The sequence below is a fragment of the Serinus canaria genome, chromosome 5 (assembly GCF_022539315.1).
Source record: "Serinus canaria isolate serCan28SL12 chromosome 5, serCan2020, whole genome shotgun sequence".
Lineage (NCBI taxonomy): Eukaryota > Metazoa > Chordata > Aves > Passeriformes > Fringillidae > Serinus > Serinus canaria.
In genome coordinates this window covers 10,656,647-10,678,456 of record NC_066319.1, presented here as the reverse complement: position 1 = coordinate 10,678,456, position 21,810 = coordinate 10,656,647, and the positions used below count along the sequence as shown (strand labels likewise).

General features: G+C 38.8%; 1 protein-coding gene across 1 annotated transcript in view; it reads right to left on the bottom strand.

Moving 5' to 3' along the window:
* The window catches only part of SBF2 (SET binding factor 2), a 233,149-nt gene that overhangs the window by 104,513 nt on the left and 106,826 nt on the right, over window positions 1-21,810 (bottom strand). The window contains 3 exon segments of the mRNA XM_050974804.1: window positions 10,959-11,064; window positions 13,349-13,459; window positions 15,051-15,164. Of these exon segments, the coding sequence (XP_050830761.1) occupies window positions 10,959-11,064; window positions 13,349-13,459; window positions 15,051-15,164 (331 nt within the window).

Sequence of the window (21,810 nt, the reverse complement as noted above, 5' to 3'; positions counted from 1 at the left end):
GTACTGATTGTTAATTACCTGGATAATTACTAATATCAGGATATAGAATTTCTGTGGAATCCTCACAGGTCCACACTATCAGAAACTCAATGAAATTCTTAAAACAATTTTGAGTGGACTGGGATAAAGGATACACACGAATGAATTGAAATGCTGCCCAATTTCCATGAGTAGAGATGGGAGAGTGCTACTGAAAGACTCCCATACTTCTAGAAATTTTTACAGGTGAATTTCTTTCACTCATTCTTTAGAATTGCCCTTTCAAGGATGCTGATTTTATTTTGTTTGAACCAAATGTTTTGTGAAACCTTTTTTCCCATTTACATCAAAAGATACGTCATAAAAATAAACACGTGCTATAAAAATTATTGATAGCAGTTTAATTAGCCAAAATGATCTCTTTGTATCCTGAGAGCAAATCTAAAATTGAGATTTGAGAAATTATTAGCAATTGCTGATGTATTTAAGTAATCAAAACCAGAGCAGTTTAGCATCCCTCCAAATTGATTCCTAGATGGCAGAAAGTAAAGGAGGATTCTGTTCAGCCACCAACAGACATTTTAAAAATCAGAAGGAGCATTAAAACTTTTTGAGCAACCTGATTTGCTTGTGTAAGATTTTACAATTTGTCTGGATTCACTTAAAGCAGAAAAAGAGTTCTTCAACAAAGCAACTCAAAGTGAGGGTAACAGCAGCAGGATCCTTAGAAAGTAAATATCCAAGAATGAGAAGAGAATTGTCTTTCTTGAACTGTACACAGGAAAAATGGTCAAGGATACACAGGGAGCTGCAAACATCCCTGCTTCCTGTCTAAGGACTACAAAGCCTTTCTCAAGGAACATTACTACAGAAGCATTACATGAACATCACCAAATAAATACAAAGCCAACAAGAACAGATGTGGCTGAGCAGGATATTCTGTAAGAGTACTCTTCTATTTGTCCTTAATACCAGCATAAAAGGACAAACATTCAACTGAAAAAACTGTGAAACAGTGTAACCATGAAACATTTTAAAAATCACTTTATTTCCTCTAAAGATCATGCTTGGATTCTCTTCAAAACTTTTCAAAATTTTAAAAAATTCTTTGTCAAATTCTCTGAGATTTTCCTGACCTCCTGAGACAGTGACACTTCAGCCCAAAATGCAACTAAAGAGCAAAACTTGAAATGTGAATTTACAAGACTGAATAAATGGAAGTAAAGGTCTATAGAACTGATTTTCTTTTCCTCTCACCACAAGTAATAACACCAAAGTTTGGAAATTGCAGTTTTGCAAGTTCTTATGATTTGACAGCTACCAAGCGTGCTTTGGAATAATGAGAGAAGTTCTGCCTGCACTCATACCAGCAAAAATAGAGAGAAAAGCCATCTGTTCCCAGGAGGATCCTTTTCAGTATTTTCTATAAGCAGAGACAAGCTTCTTTTACATCTTTTTGAAATTTGTTTGTCTATTTATTAGACATTTGCTTTTTGGAGCTTACATTTTGCTCATCTCTGAAAAACAATAATTTCTTTACACTCTTCTGAGATGTTTTCTGAAGTCCTGCTATAAATAGAAAATAACTCTCTTCTCAAATGTCTCAAAATAAATTCTCATTTAATAGTTTAAATAAATTTCATTGAATTGTTATAGAGCAAACTGTTCTCTATAAATTTTTTTTCTCTTATTTGAAATGTTTTCTTTTAAAAAAAGCTCATTAACTGCAGCCCTTTATCAAACACACAGCTTTAAGCTGATTTGTTTATGCCAGATAACTTTTCTTTCTCAGATTTATAATTTGCTTAAAATAAACTCCTGCATGATTTGTCTCAGTGAAAGAGTAATACAAGTTCAGAGTGGATATAAGTGAGCATCTTATGTCACGTGCTTTGCTGGGCTGAAAAACAGAGAACTCTGCAAGAAATATTGGACAGAAGAACTACAGTGCCTCCAACTCATTGCAGACTCCTGCCACCAGAGCAGCATCTCAGGGGGTGCTGGCCAAGCTCCCAGGGTACCCCCACGTGTCAAACAAACAGAAGCAGAGCAGGATGCTCTGAAGGAATGGTTTGGCACCACCAGACTGGAATCTCTGGCTCTCCCTGGCAGGAGAGAGAGGGAGGGATGCTGCGCTGCTGCTGCTGCTGCTGCTGCTTCCCTTGCACCTGCAGCAAAGCCCAGGGCAGTGAGTGAGCTCAAGCTGGCAGAGGGATGGGTCTGTTCCCACTGCAGCCCTTGGCTGATTTAACCACAGCATCAAACCTGAGGCTGCTGACACAGAACAGATGGGACCCTCCCTCCTTCCACCCTCCAAACAGCTTCTGTGAACTGGGTGAGCTAAAACTGCTGAGCATGGCTGAGCCAAGCAGCACCTTAGCCAAGGAGCTGGGGCAGCACTGTGCAACTGGAAATGGACATCCCAGACAGGATCATCTGCTTGGCTGCTGGGGAAATGAAGCTCAGTGCCTGTCCACAAAGTGCCTTTACTGGGAAGTGCAGAAGAGTCCCTGTATGAAATTCTCTATGACAATGTCCCTTTATTTCCAACAGCTTCTAAAAGAACACTTTCCTTTTGTTCTGCTCTTGCAGCAGTAAGGCCCCGTTAGCAGTAAATGCCACATCAAATCCCTTCTTAATCTATTTGTTCTTTGATGGACTGCACAAATCTACTTGGAAAGCTTGAATGGTAAATTCTCTCTGGCTGGGTTATGGAGCTAATTGCAGCTCAGCAGCCAGTGGGATTTAAACTGAAACTGGAACATAAGCCTACAGCATCCACTCATGTGATGCCAGGTCCCATAGGCTGGAGAATACACAATTTATTAAGATCAAACACTGATTAGAAGTGTATACACTTAAATAAAGCAGTCCTCATTTAACATGATTTAGTATGTTAAACATTTAGCATGTTTTTAGCATTTTACACATGCTGCTAAAAACCAACAAAAGTTCTATATGTTCCCACGATATATATTCATGTATTCTGCTCCCATCACAGGAGACATGATAATTCATGGAAAGGAAAAAAACTGAGTGAGTTGGGTGAGAAGTTTGTAAACAACCTGACAGTAAAAAAAGTTCTGGTTCATATCACTGAAATCTCATAAAGATAAGATGTGGAAAGGGCACCACACTGACCCTTAGTGCATTTCCCTGTTAAAGGTATTCATGTACTGAAAATGCCTGCACTTGGACTCTTCATATGCTCTGCAGATTACATCTCTCATTGCTTTGCTGCCCTACATAATGAAATATTAAAATATTCTTGCTGTATGTCAAAGACACCAGGATTTTCTTAGTCAACAAGTATAAGCCAGCTCACGTGCTGACTGTGCAGTGACCCTTCCATAATGTCTCCCAGCCATACAAACACACATATATATTCATCAGGAATGTCTTTTCCCATTTATACAGTAATTTGGTATTGTCATCTGTTGGCATAAAATGCATTACATGAGAGGCTGAACATTTTTATCTCCCCTAACCCAGAATTAAAATAATGAGAAGTTATTTTATTACAGAAAACATTACTCAAAGTGTCAACAAACGAAGCCAAAAGCAAAAATTCTGGGTATTTTAATATATCCTGGATTTAGAAATATGGGACTGAAGGGCCTATAAACAGTGAAAGATTCCAGCCTTTTCCCATCCTGGCTATATCAGAGAAACCCAAACTGATCAAGCTTCATCTTAAATGCACTGAAAATGCTTTGCATTACTATTCCCAACAGGAGGTGTTTCAGGAGATTTCTTGTCCTAGTCAGAAATTACCTTTTAACTTCCAACCTTAGATAACTCATGATCTTTTTGCATGAGCCTGTTCTTGATGCTCACCTGTTTCTCTAAATTGTGACTTCTCCCTGAACAATACTGATGTAAAAATCAGCAAATGGTAAATACATATGGTCTGTGGTACAGAGTAAACTAAAAAGATGGAGTTCAGCAGAAAACCCTAACACTGCTCAAAAAGCAGCCTCTGGAAGCCAGTACGAGCTATAACATGACATGAAAATTTAAATATTCATTTCAGACTCTATCTCATTTGGGGATTTATGTTTTCTAAAGGAAGCCACACTTTTTAAGCAGTAGGGCTACCTTTACTTTCATTCAAAATAAAAATGGAAAGCATAGCATGTCCTACAGATATTGTGAGCTTAAAAAAGCAGTATTGGCTACTGCTTATTAGCTACCACAAAAATTAGCTACCACAAAAATATACTCATTTGAGGCACACCATAATTCAGTTTTTCTCCTTTTGATTTGATGGGTTATTTTCTAATTATCACAGTAAGGCTACACTGTTTATGTTACTCTATAGGCTGGACACTTTCACTGTTTATAGCCCCAGTAGTTCACATCATAATTTCTGAGGCATGGGGCTGGGAAGCAATAAAACATTGGAAAGACAGTTAACAGATGAAGCCATTTTCAGTGCAGAATGCAGAAATTGATCAGTGTTCATATTTTAAGATGAAGAAAATAATACAATTTTAAAATCTTGTTCTCTTCCCCAGAATCAAATTATACCAGGAATTGTGGTGCACGATTTCCTCTCTTGTAGGATTTATAAAGCTTCATTTTTAGCACCAAAGGGAACAAACCTTACTGTGAAGAACTAATACCAAAGTGCCAGCTCAAGGCTTTCCAAAGCAGTGAAAATTGAAGAAGCAGCAGGTGCCAGGGACCAGCATCTCTAGACCAGGAGGGAAAGCAGGGAGCAAGGGGGAAGGGGCAGTGCCCTGACCAACAGACAGAAGAGATGAGCTGGGAGGGGCTGGAGACAGACAGCCAGAAGCTGAGACAGCCAGACAAGGGCACAGAGATGGGGAGGGTCTGAGGAAGGCAGGGAGCCAGGCTGGCCTGGCCAGGTCAGTCCCAGGACCACAGGGCCAGCCCAGGGGTGAGGCAGGGCTGGGCTCAGGGCAGAAGGAGCAGCCCAGGGATGAGGATCCTGCTCAGAGGGGCACAACAATCCTGGCTGGGGCTGGCCCTGGGGACATGGCTGAGCTCAAGGACAGCAGCCAAGCCCAGGAGCCCCTCCTGCCATGTCTCACACAGCTCCTCCCCCCCAGCTGAGCCAAAGCTGTGCAGCTGTGCCCAGCTGTGCTGGCCTCCAGCACAGCCCAGCCCTGCCAGGAGGGCCTTGGGGCTGCCCAGGGCCACGACAGCTTCCAAAGGAAACAGCACTTGTAAGAACCAAGGACAGAGCCTGCTCCACTCCCAGCCCAAGCACAGATTTCTTCTGAGAGCAGAACATCTGCTGTGTGATACTGGCACAACTACAGAACCATCCCAAAAATGTGGTTTTCACCAGTTAGCCAAAGCTGTGAAGTGCAAGCGTGTCAGTTTCAAATCCCTTGGCACATCCAAACATCTACTTCCAAACAGAGCTGGAGCAGCACTTCTCAATTAAAAAATAATTAAAATAATGCTGCTGCAATTAAGATCTTGTCCAAACAAATTTTTGAACATAAAAGAATTACAATAAATTCATTATATTAAAAAAACCACCCTACATCTCCACCATTCTTCATTAACTTTTAGCAAATCTAAAAAATTAGAAAATACAGCATTTCTTTTGCCTCTGTACACTTGAATACACAACTCCAAAAAATTTCAAACAGGTATGACAACTAATATATGATCCCACCATTATGTTTTGAGTGGATTTAACACCATGTAACAGTAACAGGGCTTGGCTCCACGACTGTTTAAACCAACAAAAGTCATCTCTGTCAGTGTCACTCCATGGACACATGGAATATAATTCACTTCTTTCTGCTTGCTTCTTGTTGTTTAATTCTTTAATTTCAAGCAGCTCTCTGTGGTATCAGAGAAGTATCTGCTCTGATGCAAAAGAAGAGCAAGAACATGCAAGCAGGGCAAAAGGACAGAGAACACTCTGAACTTCTGAGTCCCAAGTCACAGTGTTGAAATTTGGAATTGAACAGTCACATTAAGAAAATACATCAATGCTGGAGTGGAGCATTTAAAGTGCTTGTACTGAAGTACTTCCCTGCTTAGCAACTCCCCCATCACCACAAACATCTGCCCTAGTATTTATATTTTGTGCAACTGTAATAATCTTTAGAAGTTTAATCAATCAATCACTTTTGAGATCTGGAATTACAGATATTTAATGACACTGCAGTCTTCAACTCTACTATATTATTTTTGAGTACTCTTTTTTTGAGACTCCATATACTGTCTAATGGTACACACACCATTTCTAGTTAAAAATACTTGAAGAAACATAAAAAGGCTGAAGGATAATGATGTTTAACACTTGCAGTTACATCATAGTTTGGACAAATCAAAGACAAGCTTGCCAAGCCACCAACCTGGCTCCACCTACCATGACCATTCATGTTTGTGTCATTCCACCTGTTTAATCTCTATTCCACACAGCCCTGGATTCCAAAGCACCCTTACCTTGTGTCTGCATCCAGAAGATTCAAAGCAGAATTCACTTCCAAGTGTCATTTTCACCACTTCAAAAATTACTTTCTTGTTAACACAAAATCCATATGACTTTACTGAAAACACTTGAGTGGAGAATTTAAGATAAGAGGAAAACAAGCACAGGCAAACAAAGCAGAGCAGGGGAAATAAGGACATAGGAAAACAGACCTGATATGAGACTGAACAAGAAGGAAAGGAAGGAAAACTCTTTGTCTTTGATTAAGTACTTGGAAAGGAGAGAGAAATTCTTCAGGACAATAAATTTTTGTAATTTCTACTCAGCTTAGCAGTGTGATTCATGCTGCCAGGCCTTGAAATGTGCAAAAATGAAACCTGCTGGCTAAACCTTATGTTTTCGTTTTGCTCCTTAGGTCACTAATTTTTTTGCCCTGGCTTCTTTTGGGAAAAAAAAAAGCTGTCTCTTGGGGAGATGGAGGTGTATGTCTCAGACTCAAAGGACTGAATACATCCCTGCTGAATACCCACATGGAGAAGGCAAGCAGGCCTGGAGTCTAGAGAAAAGAGCTTAAGGCAGAAACTTAGGAATGCACACTTAATGCAGTGAGACAGGAGAGAAATATAACCTAAATATAACCTCAATCTCCTTTGAGCCTGAAGAAAGCTACTGCATTTTGAAGCTTCTACAGATACCTACCATCTTACTAACAGCCAACAAGAAATAGAAGAGCACTGAAAGTCTTCTTGCTGCCATGAGTTATTTTTAAAAGTAACTTTATGATTCCTGTTTTTCCACCTAATCCTCTATTGATTAAATAATTTCTAGTGGTCCAGCTACAGGCCTGGATTTTGTCAGGCTATTCCTATATATTTGGCTTTTTTAAATAAAAAAAAAAGAAGGTATGATTTAAAATGTCAAAGACTGCTGTTCCTTATTACTAAGCTTAAAACCTTTGGGGATATTTTTCCCAACTGTAGTTGAATGCCTAAGCACAAATAAGGTCTGTTTCCAGATATGCTGTGCACTTGGTAATACAGGGAGGGTCATCTGCTGACATGGTGTTATCCTGCCAAGCAGAAAAAGCATGATGAGGCCACTATTGCACAACAGTTCTCAAAATAAATGTTGAAATTACTTTTGTATCTATTCATAGTGATACATGTTGTCTTGCTGCCCACCTTTCTCCAAGGAAGAGCTATTTTTAAAGAGGTGATTTATGCAGTTCACAAATATTTTTCTAGCTACTCTTCAATTTTCTATTAGTAATTGAGATAGGATGAAGGGCCTTGTGCCAGCAGAGACATAACTGAACGTGTCATTATTGACAAATGCTCTGGTCAATGTTGTGTCCTGAACACAAGAGAGACTGGATGGGACAACAGCTGCCACTGAAGTACTGAAAAAAAGTACTAGAAAGCTTTAGCCCAGGTTGTAGAGACACATTAAGCTCCTGTTCCAACCAGGCAAGAGAAACAGAGCAAGTGTGAATATTGCTCCAAAAAGCACAAAGACTTGTGACAAGTTCAGCTGTGATCTCCAGCAGAAAGAATTAGGCCTTATCTTAGGAAAATAAACTTTCTCAAAGGGATGAGCCAGTGGGTTCTACCACACTCCTCTGGATTCACTGCCTTTAACTCTTCATAAAGGTGAGAACAAATGAGAATTTATTTAAAACAGTCTGTTGATATTTCCTGCTCCTCCTTTTACAGGTAACCATTGCAAACAGGCACATGTAGCTGGATTAACAACTCTTTTTTTAGTAAATCCAGACAGAAACTTGGAATTACCAAGCCTTGGCACTAAGAACATGATGACAGCCCACCACCTACATGGGAATGGAATTTTGTGCTGTTCTGGAAAGTGAGGTACACTATGAAAACACAAACATTTCTAATCTGTGTCCTTTGAGACACAAGACAATTCTACCATTGTGCTGTATCCCCAGATACTTACATACATCCACTGGCAACTGAGGCACATATGGGAAGAAAACCCAAACAACCCCCCCAAAACACAAAGAAACAAAAAAAAAAAAAAAAAAAAAAAATCAGTGGTCAAAATGAGGAGGTGGGAAAAGCAGCCTTTTACCAAGGGTTCAAGTACTTGCTCTGAAAAAGAAAAAAATCTACCTGCCAACTTCTGCCAACTTATTTGCACATTCCTTAACTAACACCAGGCCCATTCCCAGGCAGTTGCACCACTCTTGGCACACCAAGAAATAGAGAGACACAACCAGAGGGCCCACACAAGGCCATGAGACAAACTATTCCTGATTGCTCTTACAGTCTTGTAAAAGACAAAGTTCTGCTGCAAGAGAAAAGAAGGGAGACAACTCTTCTTTCTGTCCAGGAGCTTGCATGATCCCCTTCAGGGAAACAGGATGTCAGCCTGGAAACCTCTCGTGACAAGATGTGCCCAGTTTTATAACCATGCACTTTCTTCAGTCTCTCCCTTCTGCAGGCCAGTGGAAGCATCACTAACTAGAAAACTGAGCACTGAGTTTTCCTTCCTTATCTCCCTTTCTCTCCCCCTCCTTCTGCTGATCTTCCTATCCTCATGTGCCCTGGGAAGGACATCTGGTGAGCACGGCCTTACTGACTCATCCTTCTTACAAGGCACCAAAAAGCCAGAAAGACAGAACCTCCAAACATTTACTGGAAGTCAGGAGGACAAAATAAGGCAGAAGAGCAGCAAAACCACAAAAAGCAGACAGCAAAAAGGCAAATGGATTATGGGAAAAGAAGGATGAGCTGGTAGACAGAGAGTAAATAGGGGCTATAGCTATTGAAAAGTGTATGGGAGCTAATAAGAACTGACACAAACTCAAAATATAAAGGTAAAGGATTTTTGACTGCTAGCACAACAATCTAGTCCTGGTTAAACTCCAAACTCTTCACTCTGCTACAGTGGATTTAGGAATTTACATGACTTCCATCTGTATATATTAACCCTCTAATAACATGAGGTGAACAATATTCAATTAAACTGTATGTGTTGGAAAGAAATGCTAAATTCTCATATGAAAGTTTTATTATTCCTTTCTGTACACAACAAGAGGAATTTTAAAAACTTGCCCTGCAAAATATGCTGTCAGTAAGACAAGTGAAAAATATTGGGCTCAGTTTTCTCTTCCACATATTTACATTCCCACTCCATCTTCATGGCTTCCCCCTAGGAATCTCATGCTTACAATGACTTTTCAGATTTGTCCTCATTGTTTTCCTCAGCCTGACCCTGTGATTTGCCACACCAAAGCCAGGTGCCAGAAGACAGGATCATTACCTAAGAACTAACTCAAAGCCTCACTTTGACATTTTCTGAACTGTGCATTTATAGCAACCTTCACTAGAACTGATTAAAAAACTGCCTCAAATCAGTTACCACACACACTCTACTTCCAGAACAACATCCCACACCACGTGGTGTGACCTGCTGCACTCATGATACATCACACCACATTTTATGTCTTGAGAAAAGGGGAAAAATTGTTAGGGCTGTCCACATTCAAAACATTGCCTGCAATCTGATCAGTGAATCTTGACATAATAAAGCAAGTAAAACCTCAGGACTGTGAGCAGTTCAGTAGCACCTAAATACCATGTTAGCCACAATTTATCTTTTACTTAAACTACTATTTAAAAAATGAAAATCTTCCTTTTGGAATAATATCCTTTTTGGAAGGATACAATTAAATCATCCCAGTAGGAGATGGCATTGAGCTCATCAGATCTAAAAATGCTTTCTGTGACATGAGCTAAGTGTTGTTCACTACTTTGTTTTTGTTTTCCATCCATTTTTACTGTCTGAGAGAAGAATGGATGACAACACATATCCTGAGGCCATTTGGCTGCTTGAGAGTAAAACTGAGGTTCACAGGATCAGAAAAGTTTCTTAATTGTGCCCTTATCCAGTGCTGCTACAAGTTTATGATTCAAAGTCACTTCCCAAAGCAATGGAATGGAGGCTGGAAGTGCCAGGATTTCATGGCAGACAAGAGCAGCACTGAGGTACCCAGGTATCAGTGATGCAGCCTGGTAATTGTAAGGAGCAAGAACACATCTGGGCAGGGCTGTGCTAGAGCATCTTCTTGAAAGACTGGGAGCAACAGATAACAACAGCTCTACAGGACCTTTTTGGTCACACCAGTTTATTACAAAGCTCCCTGGCTTTCTCTGAAGTTTGTACAGTACCCAGGGAATCTTTTCACAGGATTGTTTTTGTGATCACGTAGGGGCCACGCTCACTTCTGCCCCCTGGAACTTACAGATCCCACATGGTGGGATTGGACTAGGTGACCTTTAAAGGATCCTTCCAACCCAAACAATGCCATGATTCTCTAATACTGGAGATCACTTACCACAGGCAGGCTGCACAAAAAGGTTCTCTGAATGTCTGATTAGGGGGTTAAAGCAAGTCAGTCATTCTTTCATTCGAAAGAAATTAATATTTACCATGCAGCTTTCTTGGCACAGGATTAGAATTGAATTAGAACAGAAAATATCTCATTTTATAATTTAGAAAAATAGGGTTTTTTTCAAAGCAGGCCTAGACATACCCAGTTGCTGAAAGAGAAGAGCCACACTGGTGCCTGTAACAGGAAGGCTGTCATGTAGAGGAGTCTGTATCAGCTGTCGGTCTCCAGCTCCCAAAGAAAACAATTTCTGTGGAAAGAATTTTTTAAATTCAATTTATATAGAATGAACAAGCTGCCATTATACAGATGAGTGATTCATACTGCAAAAATTATTTATTCTGTATACAGAAATTTAAAGCCAAATAGAGGTCTGAAATATAATTTGGGCACAGTGATATGTCTCCTTGAATGCACAGCATGATGGTGTCTCCCCTGCATTTACACTGACTGAGTTAAATAGCTGAGGCTTTGAAGGCAGTTAACAGTACATTTCTATTAACACAATAAAAACATTTCCATTAACACAATAAAAAACCTCTCAGGAAAAAGAAAGGTCTGAAATCCATTTAAATCAGAAAAATGTACAATATCACTGACTGAATTTCTTTGCTCTCTACCCTCCTCAGGTGTGTATTGAGTATGAACATCCTTGTGACAAGTGGGTACTGAAGAGGGCACTTCTGCTATTCCTGCTCTGCACATCCAAGTACAATTCCAGCTTCAGTTACCTTTCCAGCACAAGAGCACTCCCTGGAGGGAGGCAGGGAATGGCAGTGGAGGGAGTGCACTTGAGGATCACATCCCAAACAGCTCTGCAATTGCAAAGCACCCTCACTGTCCCTCACTGTGAGCAAATCCACGTGGCACTCGGGCAGTGAGTGATGCCAAGCAGCTCCCTCTGAGCAGATGCCAGGGGCTGGGGGGCATTTCTGTGTGTAAATCTTCACTCTGCATGGCAGCAAAGCTGGGGGATGTAGGAAGGCAGCAAGCTCTGGCTGCTGCACAGCAGGTATTAAAAAACCTCTCCAGTAAACCCCAACAAGTCCCTGAGCTGTAGCAGAGATGCTCTGCCCCTGCACTGCAGCAGCAGGCCTGCATGCAGGTCAGTAACCCATTTCACAGCTGATTGTTTCTGGAAATAAATGCTACAAGAGTGTTCCCACCCTAAGAGATATAATTCACTATCATTCACCTCCAGCCCTGCAAGCATAAGGCTTAAGAAAGGAGAAACACTTGATTTCTGATTTAAATGACAGTTTGACAGTAGCAAATTGAAGCTGGAAATGAGTGAGCATTTTATTTGAAGAGAGAAAGCAGAAGGAAGAACAACCAGAGCAGCATGACTTTTCCTTCCTCTTCTAGCAGAGCAAACAGCCACTGAGAAAAGCTGCATTCATGGACAGGGAGAAAAAGCAGAGGACAGAAGCAAAGCCAGAAGCTCAAGTGGGTCACAAAAACCAAAAATAAGAGGCTCAAATACCACTGGAAAAGAGAGGTTTTGATGAGGAGATAAAATCTGATTAGTCCCCTTCAAAACCAAAAATAAGGACAGAGCAAGCAGAGATGGGGCAGCCTGGAGAGCAGCAAGGCAGAGCTGGACTCAGCTGCCAGGGCACTCTGGCACTTCCTGCACTGGGAGGAGTCCACAGCAGCCAGGGCTATGGCAAAACCAGAGCAGAATTAGGAAGTTGTGGGATTTCAAGAGGGTTGGAAAACCCATAGGTTGAGTGGGAAGCTGTGTCTGTAACTGACTTTAAAATGCTGCCATCTGTACGTGTATTTTTCTGGTGTGTTTCAAAGTAAGGACCATAATCTCCCATCAGGGTCACAGCACAAAGCAAAAACCAAACACAGAAGACTCAACTGGCTTACCAAAACCCCACAAATGTATAGGAATATTTTATAAAAAGTAAATCAAGAAACAAACCTGACTTTCTGCTCACAGAAAGCACAAGTGAAAAGCAGAGAGAAGTCTATTTGCTAGAAAATTTTAATTTTTGAATGCGTGGGCTGTTTGCAATATTTAATTCCTCTGAGGAAACCCCATTTGAGTTACTTTTTACCATTTAAAAACCAAATTATGAAAATAGAAATTTAAATGAGTTATCAAAGAAATGACAGTGGAATCCTAAACTCCATCAAGGAACAAACATGCATAAATGAACTGACATGAAGCTTATGCTAGAAAATGGTAATGAAAAAAAGCCTTTAAAAAATTTCTGTAGCAAGCAAAAGTATTCCTTTATTATTTAAAAATGAAACTTATCCAAACTGTTTAATTTGTTAATGTGTCCTGTAAAAGCCAACTCAGTGACAAAATTAACCCTTTGACCTCATCCTGGAATGGAATTTTTGCTGTCTTTAGAAGACAGGCCACAGGGAAAGCACTCACAGGCCACAGGGAAAGCACTCAGCTGAACTATGATCTTTTTTTCTTCAAAAATATCTCAAGAATTTATTTTTTGTTTTCTTCATAAATTAAATTAACTGGAAAAATACCCTTTCCCCCCCTAGCCCCCCTCCCCATTTACCTGAGAGCCTCCAGAAGCAGGGACCAGGCATGAACAGAGATTTGCAATGAGAGTCTCCAGTGACACATTCAGGCTGTCCACATACACGGTGTAGATCAAACCAAGGCAAGCCTAGAAAGGTTGACAAAATAGATCAGACTGCAACACAGGTCAAATTATTCAAAGATCTATGCACACCATCTTTGAAAAAGCAAGTTCTTAATAGTTACTAGTGCAGTGAAGTACTCTCAAACCAATGTAATTTGCCACAGAGGCAATAATTCATTGAAAAAAATTAGCCTGGCTACTTGCAAGGGATGTTTGGCTTTTTCAAAAGAAATTCTAGGAGTAATGTTTTTGTTTTGTTTGTTATATAAGAAGTGCTTTATTAGAAGTTACTGTTAAAAATGATAAAAATCAACATAGCTTCATCTGTGCTTTGAACGCCAATGGACTAAAACCTGACTGGTTTCAGGGTAGAAGACTGATTAATCAATGAGCTTCTGAGGCTCATTTTAAGACCAGTATAAATCACTCACAATTCCATATGTTATTGAACTTACATCCTTTATTTTGTTATATCAATGTAAATATATTTTATATTAATAGTATATTACTATTTCCACCTATTTTATTAAAGGATCAAATTTTGATTGATAAATCACAGATACAGCTTTACCATTTTTACTAATAATTTAATCCTGATCAACATGACATTCTAAGAAGCCTTTGGACAAAAGGAAGTAACTCCTCCACAGCATCTTTTGCCTTCTAACTGCTGTCACTTGGATAAATCAGCAAATATTTTAGTAGTTCTCTTCTCAGAAATAATTCCAACACTAACTTTTCAAATCACACATAGTTAAACAGTGAAACTCTGTGCCATGGGTTGCTGTAAAATATGAACGTTAAGAAAGTGAATAAATTACAGAAAAATCCACAGAAACAACACCTCTGGTTCAGGATGTCACTCAGCCATTATTCACATGGAATGAGGAAAGCATTTGGTAGAATTGTTTCTACAGCCTGCCCTGCTCTTACCCACTTTGCTTTGCACTTGCCATGGGCCACTGTGAGAGACAAAATCCTGGGCTGCAAGGACTGCTCATCTCACATGGTGCAGCCACCCCTAATGCCTACAGACAGCTGCTGACTGATTTCCTCCCTTCACCTGTAAACTGAACTTTATTTGTTACTGTTTATATCTATTAGCTTAGGAGAAATTTAAGCTTTTCATTTATCTCAGATAAGTCATATTTCACCAGCTGAAAGTAATCCAAGGTCCTCAATCTTGGTCATGCATCTTAATTTGGACTGAAAGAGGCTCGGACATTTTGCTTTATATATGGAGGAGAACTACATTTTCACTGTTCATTTACCACTATATATAATTTACCACTGTTATTTACCACTATAATCTTTTTTTCTAATACTTTCTTTCACTAGAGAGTACACTGAGCCCAGAAAAATCTCTACCACTCCTTCTGTGTAGTTTTAAAATTGCTTGGAGGGTAAAAAGGCACTACTTGAACCTACAGGGGTTATTTACTGTCACAGATGCTGAATTTTATCTAGTTTGATCTAAAGCTACTTTTGCTTTTAAATTCCCAGATCAATCCTGAGTGAGATATTTTAAATCAAAAGTACTGTCATTGTTACTCATTTAAAACCAGATTTTTTTGTTTTCCTGATACATTGTAAATAGCAATTGAAAGTTCTTTACCCTGAAAATTTCTGGATAATCCAATCTGGACACCAGCACCAGACTTTTAGGAGCAAACACTTCTGCAGGCTGAATTAAACCAGACTCCTCTTCACCTTCAACTTCTTTTGTTCCCTTGAAAACAGAAACACTTCAATTAATAAGGAGGAAGAAAACTCAAACCACAACGTTGGCATTTTTACCAAAAGTTACCATTTCTCAGAGCTTCAGAAAAGTACTGCCTTATTTGAAACTGGTAACAAAATCAAGTAACAGGAGCACACTTCAGTGGTTGCCCCAACTCCCTAAAGGTTCTAGATGTAATTCAGCTCATTAAAACTCACCCTGGAAGTCAAGCAGCAATGTACCTAAAATCAAGTTCTCTAAGAAAGCAGTTTAAAAGGACACAGTTCCACATTAAATACTCCCTGTGGCCCATTTTAGATTGTGAAGGGGATGATAGAACAGGATCCTTCCACATCAAAGTGTTAGCTGATCTGCAATCTCTCCCAATACAGAGATCATGCATTTCACAAAAGAATGGTTGTCCTCCTCAGATCAATATAATTCAATTTCTTACAGAATTCCCACCAACATTACAGCTGAGATTATCTGTAATGTCATCTCCAGCCTGACCTAGTGAATTTGGAATTTAAAGATATTTCTTCACCAGAAAACTGGTTCAGATTTCTCAAAAAATCCCTCACACTTAGGAACCACAAAGGTTACAAAAAAAAAAAAAAAAAAAAAAAAAGAGAGAGAGAGAACAGCACAGTGCAGATAAACTTGCAGTTGCTCATGATATTGTGCAAGTGGCTAAAATCTTCTTGCCAGAACTTATTCAATCACAAACAGTTTATTATTATTCATAGCCAAAACTGAAGATGTCACTAAATATTTTCATTTCTAAAATTCCATACATTCTTAGACAAATTAAGTTTTCAGATGACAGAATGTCCTTGCTTTCCAATTTCTGGATGTAATTCTCTCCAACCCCACACCACCCACCAAATTTCTTTTATTTGTTCCTCTGACCAAACATTCTTCCAAGCAAAAATCACTCAATTATCTTAATTAGGAACACGAGAAAAATTGAGTCCATTTTCATATGACAACATGAAATATCTGCCTTCTATTTCTGTCACATTACCACTCATCATTTCAGTTCCTTAAAAAATAAAAATCCAACATTTCTCCTAAAAGGACGAAATCTGATAAAAATGCTCTTAAATGCCAGAATTGCTACAAGTTCAAGAGCTTTATTTCACAATCCTAACTCAGAATGCACAGTTTCTTTAGGCAAATGCCAACCCAGCATCCAGAATTCAAGTTAATATGATATAAAAAGAGTACTTGGTCCTTGGTTAATACAATATAACACTTTCATACCAAAATAAAACCAGTGTTGGTTCAACAGTGCACATATGGGCAACACTTGGCTTTGTACATTGAATTCTACCTAAATGTCCAGCAATGCATTTCCATTGTATGTGCTTGGTTGAGTCTGCACCTCATTTCTAAGATAAAGTTGTGACTCACAAATTTCACAAATAGAGAAACACAAAAACTCAATACTCATCCCACACAGGTTCATTCCTTTTCATCCATTTTAATGCTGACAGGGAGAGCTTTTACAGGAATTACAGTTCCCTCCCTCTGCCCCCCAAAATCCCCAGATTTTTTAATTATCAGCACAAGTTGACTGTATCAACCATTCTAAAGAGCAAGCATGAGTTCTAGGCATAAAGACAACAGTTTCTGGATATCTGACAAATTGTGGGCTCTGACATTAGGAAAAATGAAATTAAAACCCATTCCACATTCCTAAAGGCAAGGGAACATGGAAGCTCCTCCATCTTCACATGGAACTTAGATAATGAAACCTCAGGGTGCTCAGGCAGGAGGAGCTTTCCATGCAAGACCTTTCTAATAAAATCCACACAACTTCAGACCAAGTCTTGAATTAATTCATAATTAGAGTTAAAGCTTTCAGGGCAGGACAGCAGCACAATTCTGATTGATAAAGCATTTATACTCTTCTACCACTCTCTCCTACTTCTCCTACAAAAGATTTACAGAAAAATGCAATGTGACTGCTGGGTTTCTTCCCCAGCTCAACATTCTGACAGGCACACAGGCACATTATTAGGAGTCACTGGACTAAGTAGATAATCATTTCAAACACATGACTTTTAACCTACTTTTCCAGCAAAGTATTAACAGCATAAGCATTCTGTACCAAAAGTAATTACAGAGCACTAAAGCCACAAATGTGATTGCATTTACACTTCTGGTCAGACACACACACACACACACATTTCATCTTTCTTTATCACTTTTTCCATCTAAGGAAAAATTATTATCTAATAAAAAATAACAAAATGAAAGAGTTTGTTATGTTGGGGACTTTTTACAATAACTTTTTATTTTATATATGCAGCATTTAGTTTACAACTTACCTAAGAACAAATGGATGGCATGGAAAGCCTTGCTAAGGATACATAGATTGAAGGATGAATTTAAGTTACAGAATCACAGAGCCACAGAATCATTTGGCTTGGAAAAGCCTCTGAGTGAACACCACCCTGCCAATGAGACCACAGCACTGTGTGCCATGTCCAGCTTCTTCTGGAGCACCTCCAGGGATGGTGACAGCAGCACCTCCCTGGGCAGCCCATTCCAGAGTCTGATCAGCCTTTCTGTGAAGGAATCCCTCCTGATGTCCAACCTGACCCTCCCCTTGAGCCCATGTCCTCTCATCCTGTCACTCATTGCCTGAGAGAAGAGACTGGTCCCCACCTGGCTAAAACACCTTCCATGGAGTGGCAGCGTGGTGAAATCCCCTCGGAGCCTCCTTTTCCCCAGGCTGAACAGCCCCAGCTGCCCCAGCAGCTCCTCATCACAATTGTGCTCCAGACCCTTCTCCAGCTCTGTTGCCCTTCCCTGAATTTGCCTTGGTTAATTGATATTGAAAGTGATTCCTTCCCCCCCCACCCCGCCCCCCATTTTTCTTTTTATTGATTTCAAATAAGCAAACTTTGAGAACAGCTGAATTTAGAAAAATGTACCACTAGAGAGCAAACCAATGTTCCAGATCCTGAACAATCCATTTGGTTTAACAGGTGATAAACATCTAAGATCTAATCCAGAAATACCTGTGCCTTGAGAAGGCAAATGAATAATTTGTCTTTTTTACCATCCAAATAATAAAGTCCTGAAAAAGACTTTCCCATAGGTACAGAGTAGGCAACAGAGACTGACCTAACAGTGTCAAAGAACTGCATGAGCTGTGCTTATGCACAATTTCACCATGCTTGAAATATTCAGTCCTTTGTACTTAGACATGACCAAAGCCCATCAGGGTCCTATTTCCTGCCTGTCATTCCCAGGATCCTCTTTTCTGCTGCACCCTGACTTGGTTTCTGAAGTTATAAGAAGAATATAATGCAGAGATCTCTAAACTGTGGCTGACTTATGTCCTTAGAGCAGTTTTCCCAAAAAATTTCCTGGATGTTGCAAACCATCACAAAAACTTACATGCAACATGACAGTATTGAATGCTAACATCTATGTCACATGAGATCAAAAAAATGGATAGGAAAAATTAAGTTAGCCAATTTTAAAACTAAAAACAATATCAAATCCTTGAAAAATTAAAATACAATTAAACAAGCAATTATTTCTTATGTAGGTAGAACATGGTTGAAGACGTATCATAAGTTTGAACAGAAAAATCTTACCTGGTTTTACAACAAAATGTTTGATTTATTTACTTGCTGGGGTTTTTTTTTTCCCATCTCTTTTTCTGCATTAATAATATTTAATAAACAAACTCAGAAAATGGTGAAACTTCTTTTGAAGGTCATAGGATGCAATTTCATTTTGCTTACCTTGGCTGGTACAGCCATAAAATGGCCTCTTAAGAGACTGGCCAAAATGTGTGTGTGTGTGTTCAGGACACTTAAAGCACACCAATACATGTATTTAAACTCAAATGTTTTTATGTATTTTAACAAATGTTCACACCCACATCTACACTAAAATATATGCATTTGTATATAGGTGTGTATATATATATATATACATATGTGTATATATATATATATATATATATATATATATATATATATATATATATATGTATATATGTATATATGTATATATATATACACATGTGTATATATATATATATATATATACACACACACACACATGTATATATACACATACAACTCCCAGAATGACACAATGACACATCAATCACTTGCACAGGTTCTTACAAAAATGAGAGTACAGCCTAGAGAGTGCACCTATTGCAACTGTTGGTCTTCTTTTAGAGGAGAAGCAGCCACTGAACATAATTATGACCTCAAGTGAAGGGTAAATTAAAAGATGCAATAACCAAACAGTTGAACTAACAGCATCTCTCCACAGTTTATGAACTTGTTCTATAAAAGCAGAATATAATGAATTAATAAATGCATTAAACCAGCTTTGATCCCTGACTGACAACCAGCAGTTTAGAAAAACTAACTGTGATCAGCACTGTTATCATCACCCTGCTATTTATTTGTTTCCTTGTTTTCTGAAAACAATTTGTTCCTCAGGTTAGCCAAGGGATGTACATGGCATCAAGCCCAAACGGGACAAATTCAGTCTGATTATTAAAACATTCTTTTAATGAGGAAGGTAACTGACAACTGCAGTCCCCAGCAGATCAGGCATGATGTCCCAGATAATACTAGAAAAAGGTTTAATACCTTCTCAACCACTGTAGTTAAAATGGAATACTTGTGGGGTTCATACACATTAAGTAAGGCATTGCTTTGTTTAATCAGTGTCTTTTTGCTCTAAAAATCCCTCTACATCTATAAAAAAGTGTAAAGCTGAGCAAAACTGAGTGTAAAACTGTAAAGTGAAAAAGTATAAAGTCTGCAGCATTTTATCAAGTAACAAGATAGGAGTTTGAAAGTTCCTGAAATTAGAAGAAAAAGCATTAAACGAAAGGTAATTATGATAACAAAATATTGCATATTTCCCTCAAATAAATGGAAGTAGATCAAGAGCAAAATACTTGCTTAACAGTGAAATGTATATGAAATAAATTAAATATAATAAATATTAATAAATTACTGCATCCTGCATATAACAAGAATTCACAGCCATGAATTATTTCTATTTCATGTACATTTATGTCTAAGTTAACACATTTGTGGGTCACCTGATGTCTGATCCAGGCTGACCTTACACTCCAAGTTTTCCATTGAGTGGCAATGGACTGTGAAACATCTCTCTGCTTCCCACTCACTTCCATGAAATTACACTTCCTGTGAGCCACATCTGGCTGACACTGGATGGGATTCAACGTTGCATGGGGTAAATCAGGACAAAACCAGACATTCTCATGCAAGTCAATTTCTGCTTAAAAAACTGTGTTAAAACTTCCAGAAGAAAAAGGTGACTGATTTTGTGCTACTTCAGTGAAAAACTGCAACTCATTTAAAGGCAACAGATATGGCAGCCAAAAAACAAATGAAGCTTTTAAAAACAACTTTACTCATATTAATCTTAACTTCTTTTATTAAACAGATATTAATTGCCATGATTTAGCCTTCAAACTTTGAGGTTTCCTCTTGAACTTTTATAAACCTGATTTTGCCACAACAATCCCATTATTTTAAGATGTCAGCTCTGTTTCTAAATATTGACATTAAACTTAAAGATAACCATCTAGCCAAAATCAACAGCAGGAACCAAAGTTAATTATGAAAGATCAAAAGGACCTACCAGTATGGTCCCAAAAATTCTCCCTACTACTGAGTGCAGCATTATCCTTTGCTCCATCAACATGCAATGAATTACAGCACACATGAGCCATGACCACCCTTGTCCTGTCTGTTCACTCTAGTCCTCAGAATCTGGAATGCTGGTTCTGATTCCTGTTGAGCAGAGTAAAATTAGGCTTATCCTCATGTCAGAGGGAGGAAAAGCAATTTAAACTGAGGTACTAATGGAAAAGTTAGAAGAAACTTAAGGCCTTAGATGTAGCTGTGCTGTTCTGAGGGTGGAAGCTGGCAGGCATTATTTGAAACTCAAAGGAAATCAAATGTGAGCAGAAACTGAAGTTAGAGTTGTGCTTTAATAATTTGTTCACCCTTCGAAAGAGAACGAACTCCTCTCATTCCAGAACTTGCTCTCTAGTACTTCATCATGTCAAAACCAGTTTGCCCTATGTAAAATTTAGCTTTGAAATGATGCCAAGTTCACCAAGCTGTTGTTTTTCTACAAACTGCCCAGCAAAGACTTAGAGACCGTGTTCAATTCCTTATTTTAGGAAATATTATTTGGAGTTTACTTTAGTAATCTTATGCCAATTACTCATTTGGGACAGATCCCTTTCTCCTGATGTGACTTGGTCTCTGTTTGTCTTATTAGCAGCCAAACACACGCTTAGCTGCTTTATTAACAATCAAAGGCCAAAAACCATTCAGCATCAATTAATTTTATTTACTTGTCAGAGTATATAAATGCATGTATCCAATAAATTCTAACACATGTAGGAAAGTTAAAATAAACTAAACTGCCTGCTGCCAGAAGTCCAGTCTGCAGCCTGTCTGCAATCTGCTGTACTGAGCTAAAACCACAGGTGAAGAGATCTGCTTGTGGTTTGCCTGTGTGCACAGAACCATACCACTGCAGCTAAACCTGCACTGGAAAATATTAAACCAGCATCAAAGCCATTATCTTGATTTAATTATTTCAAAATGGGGATAATACAATG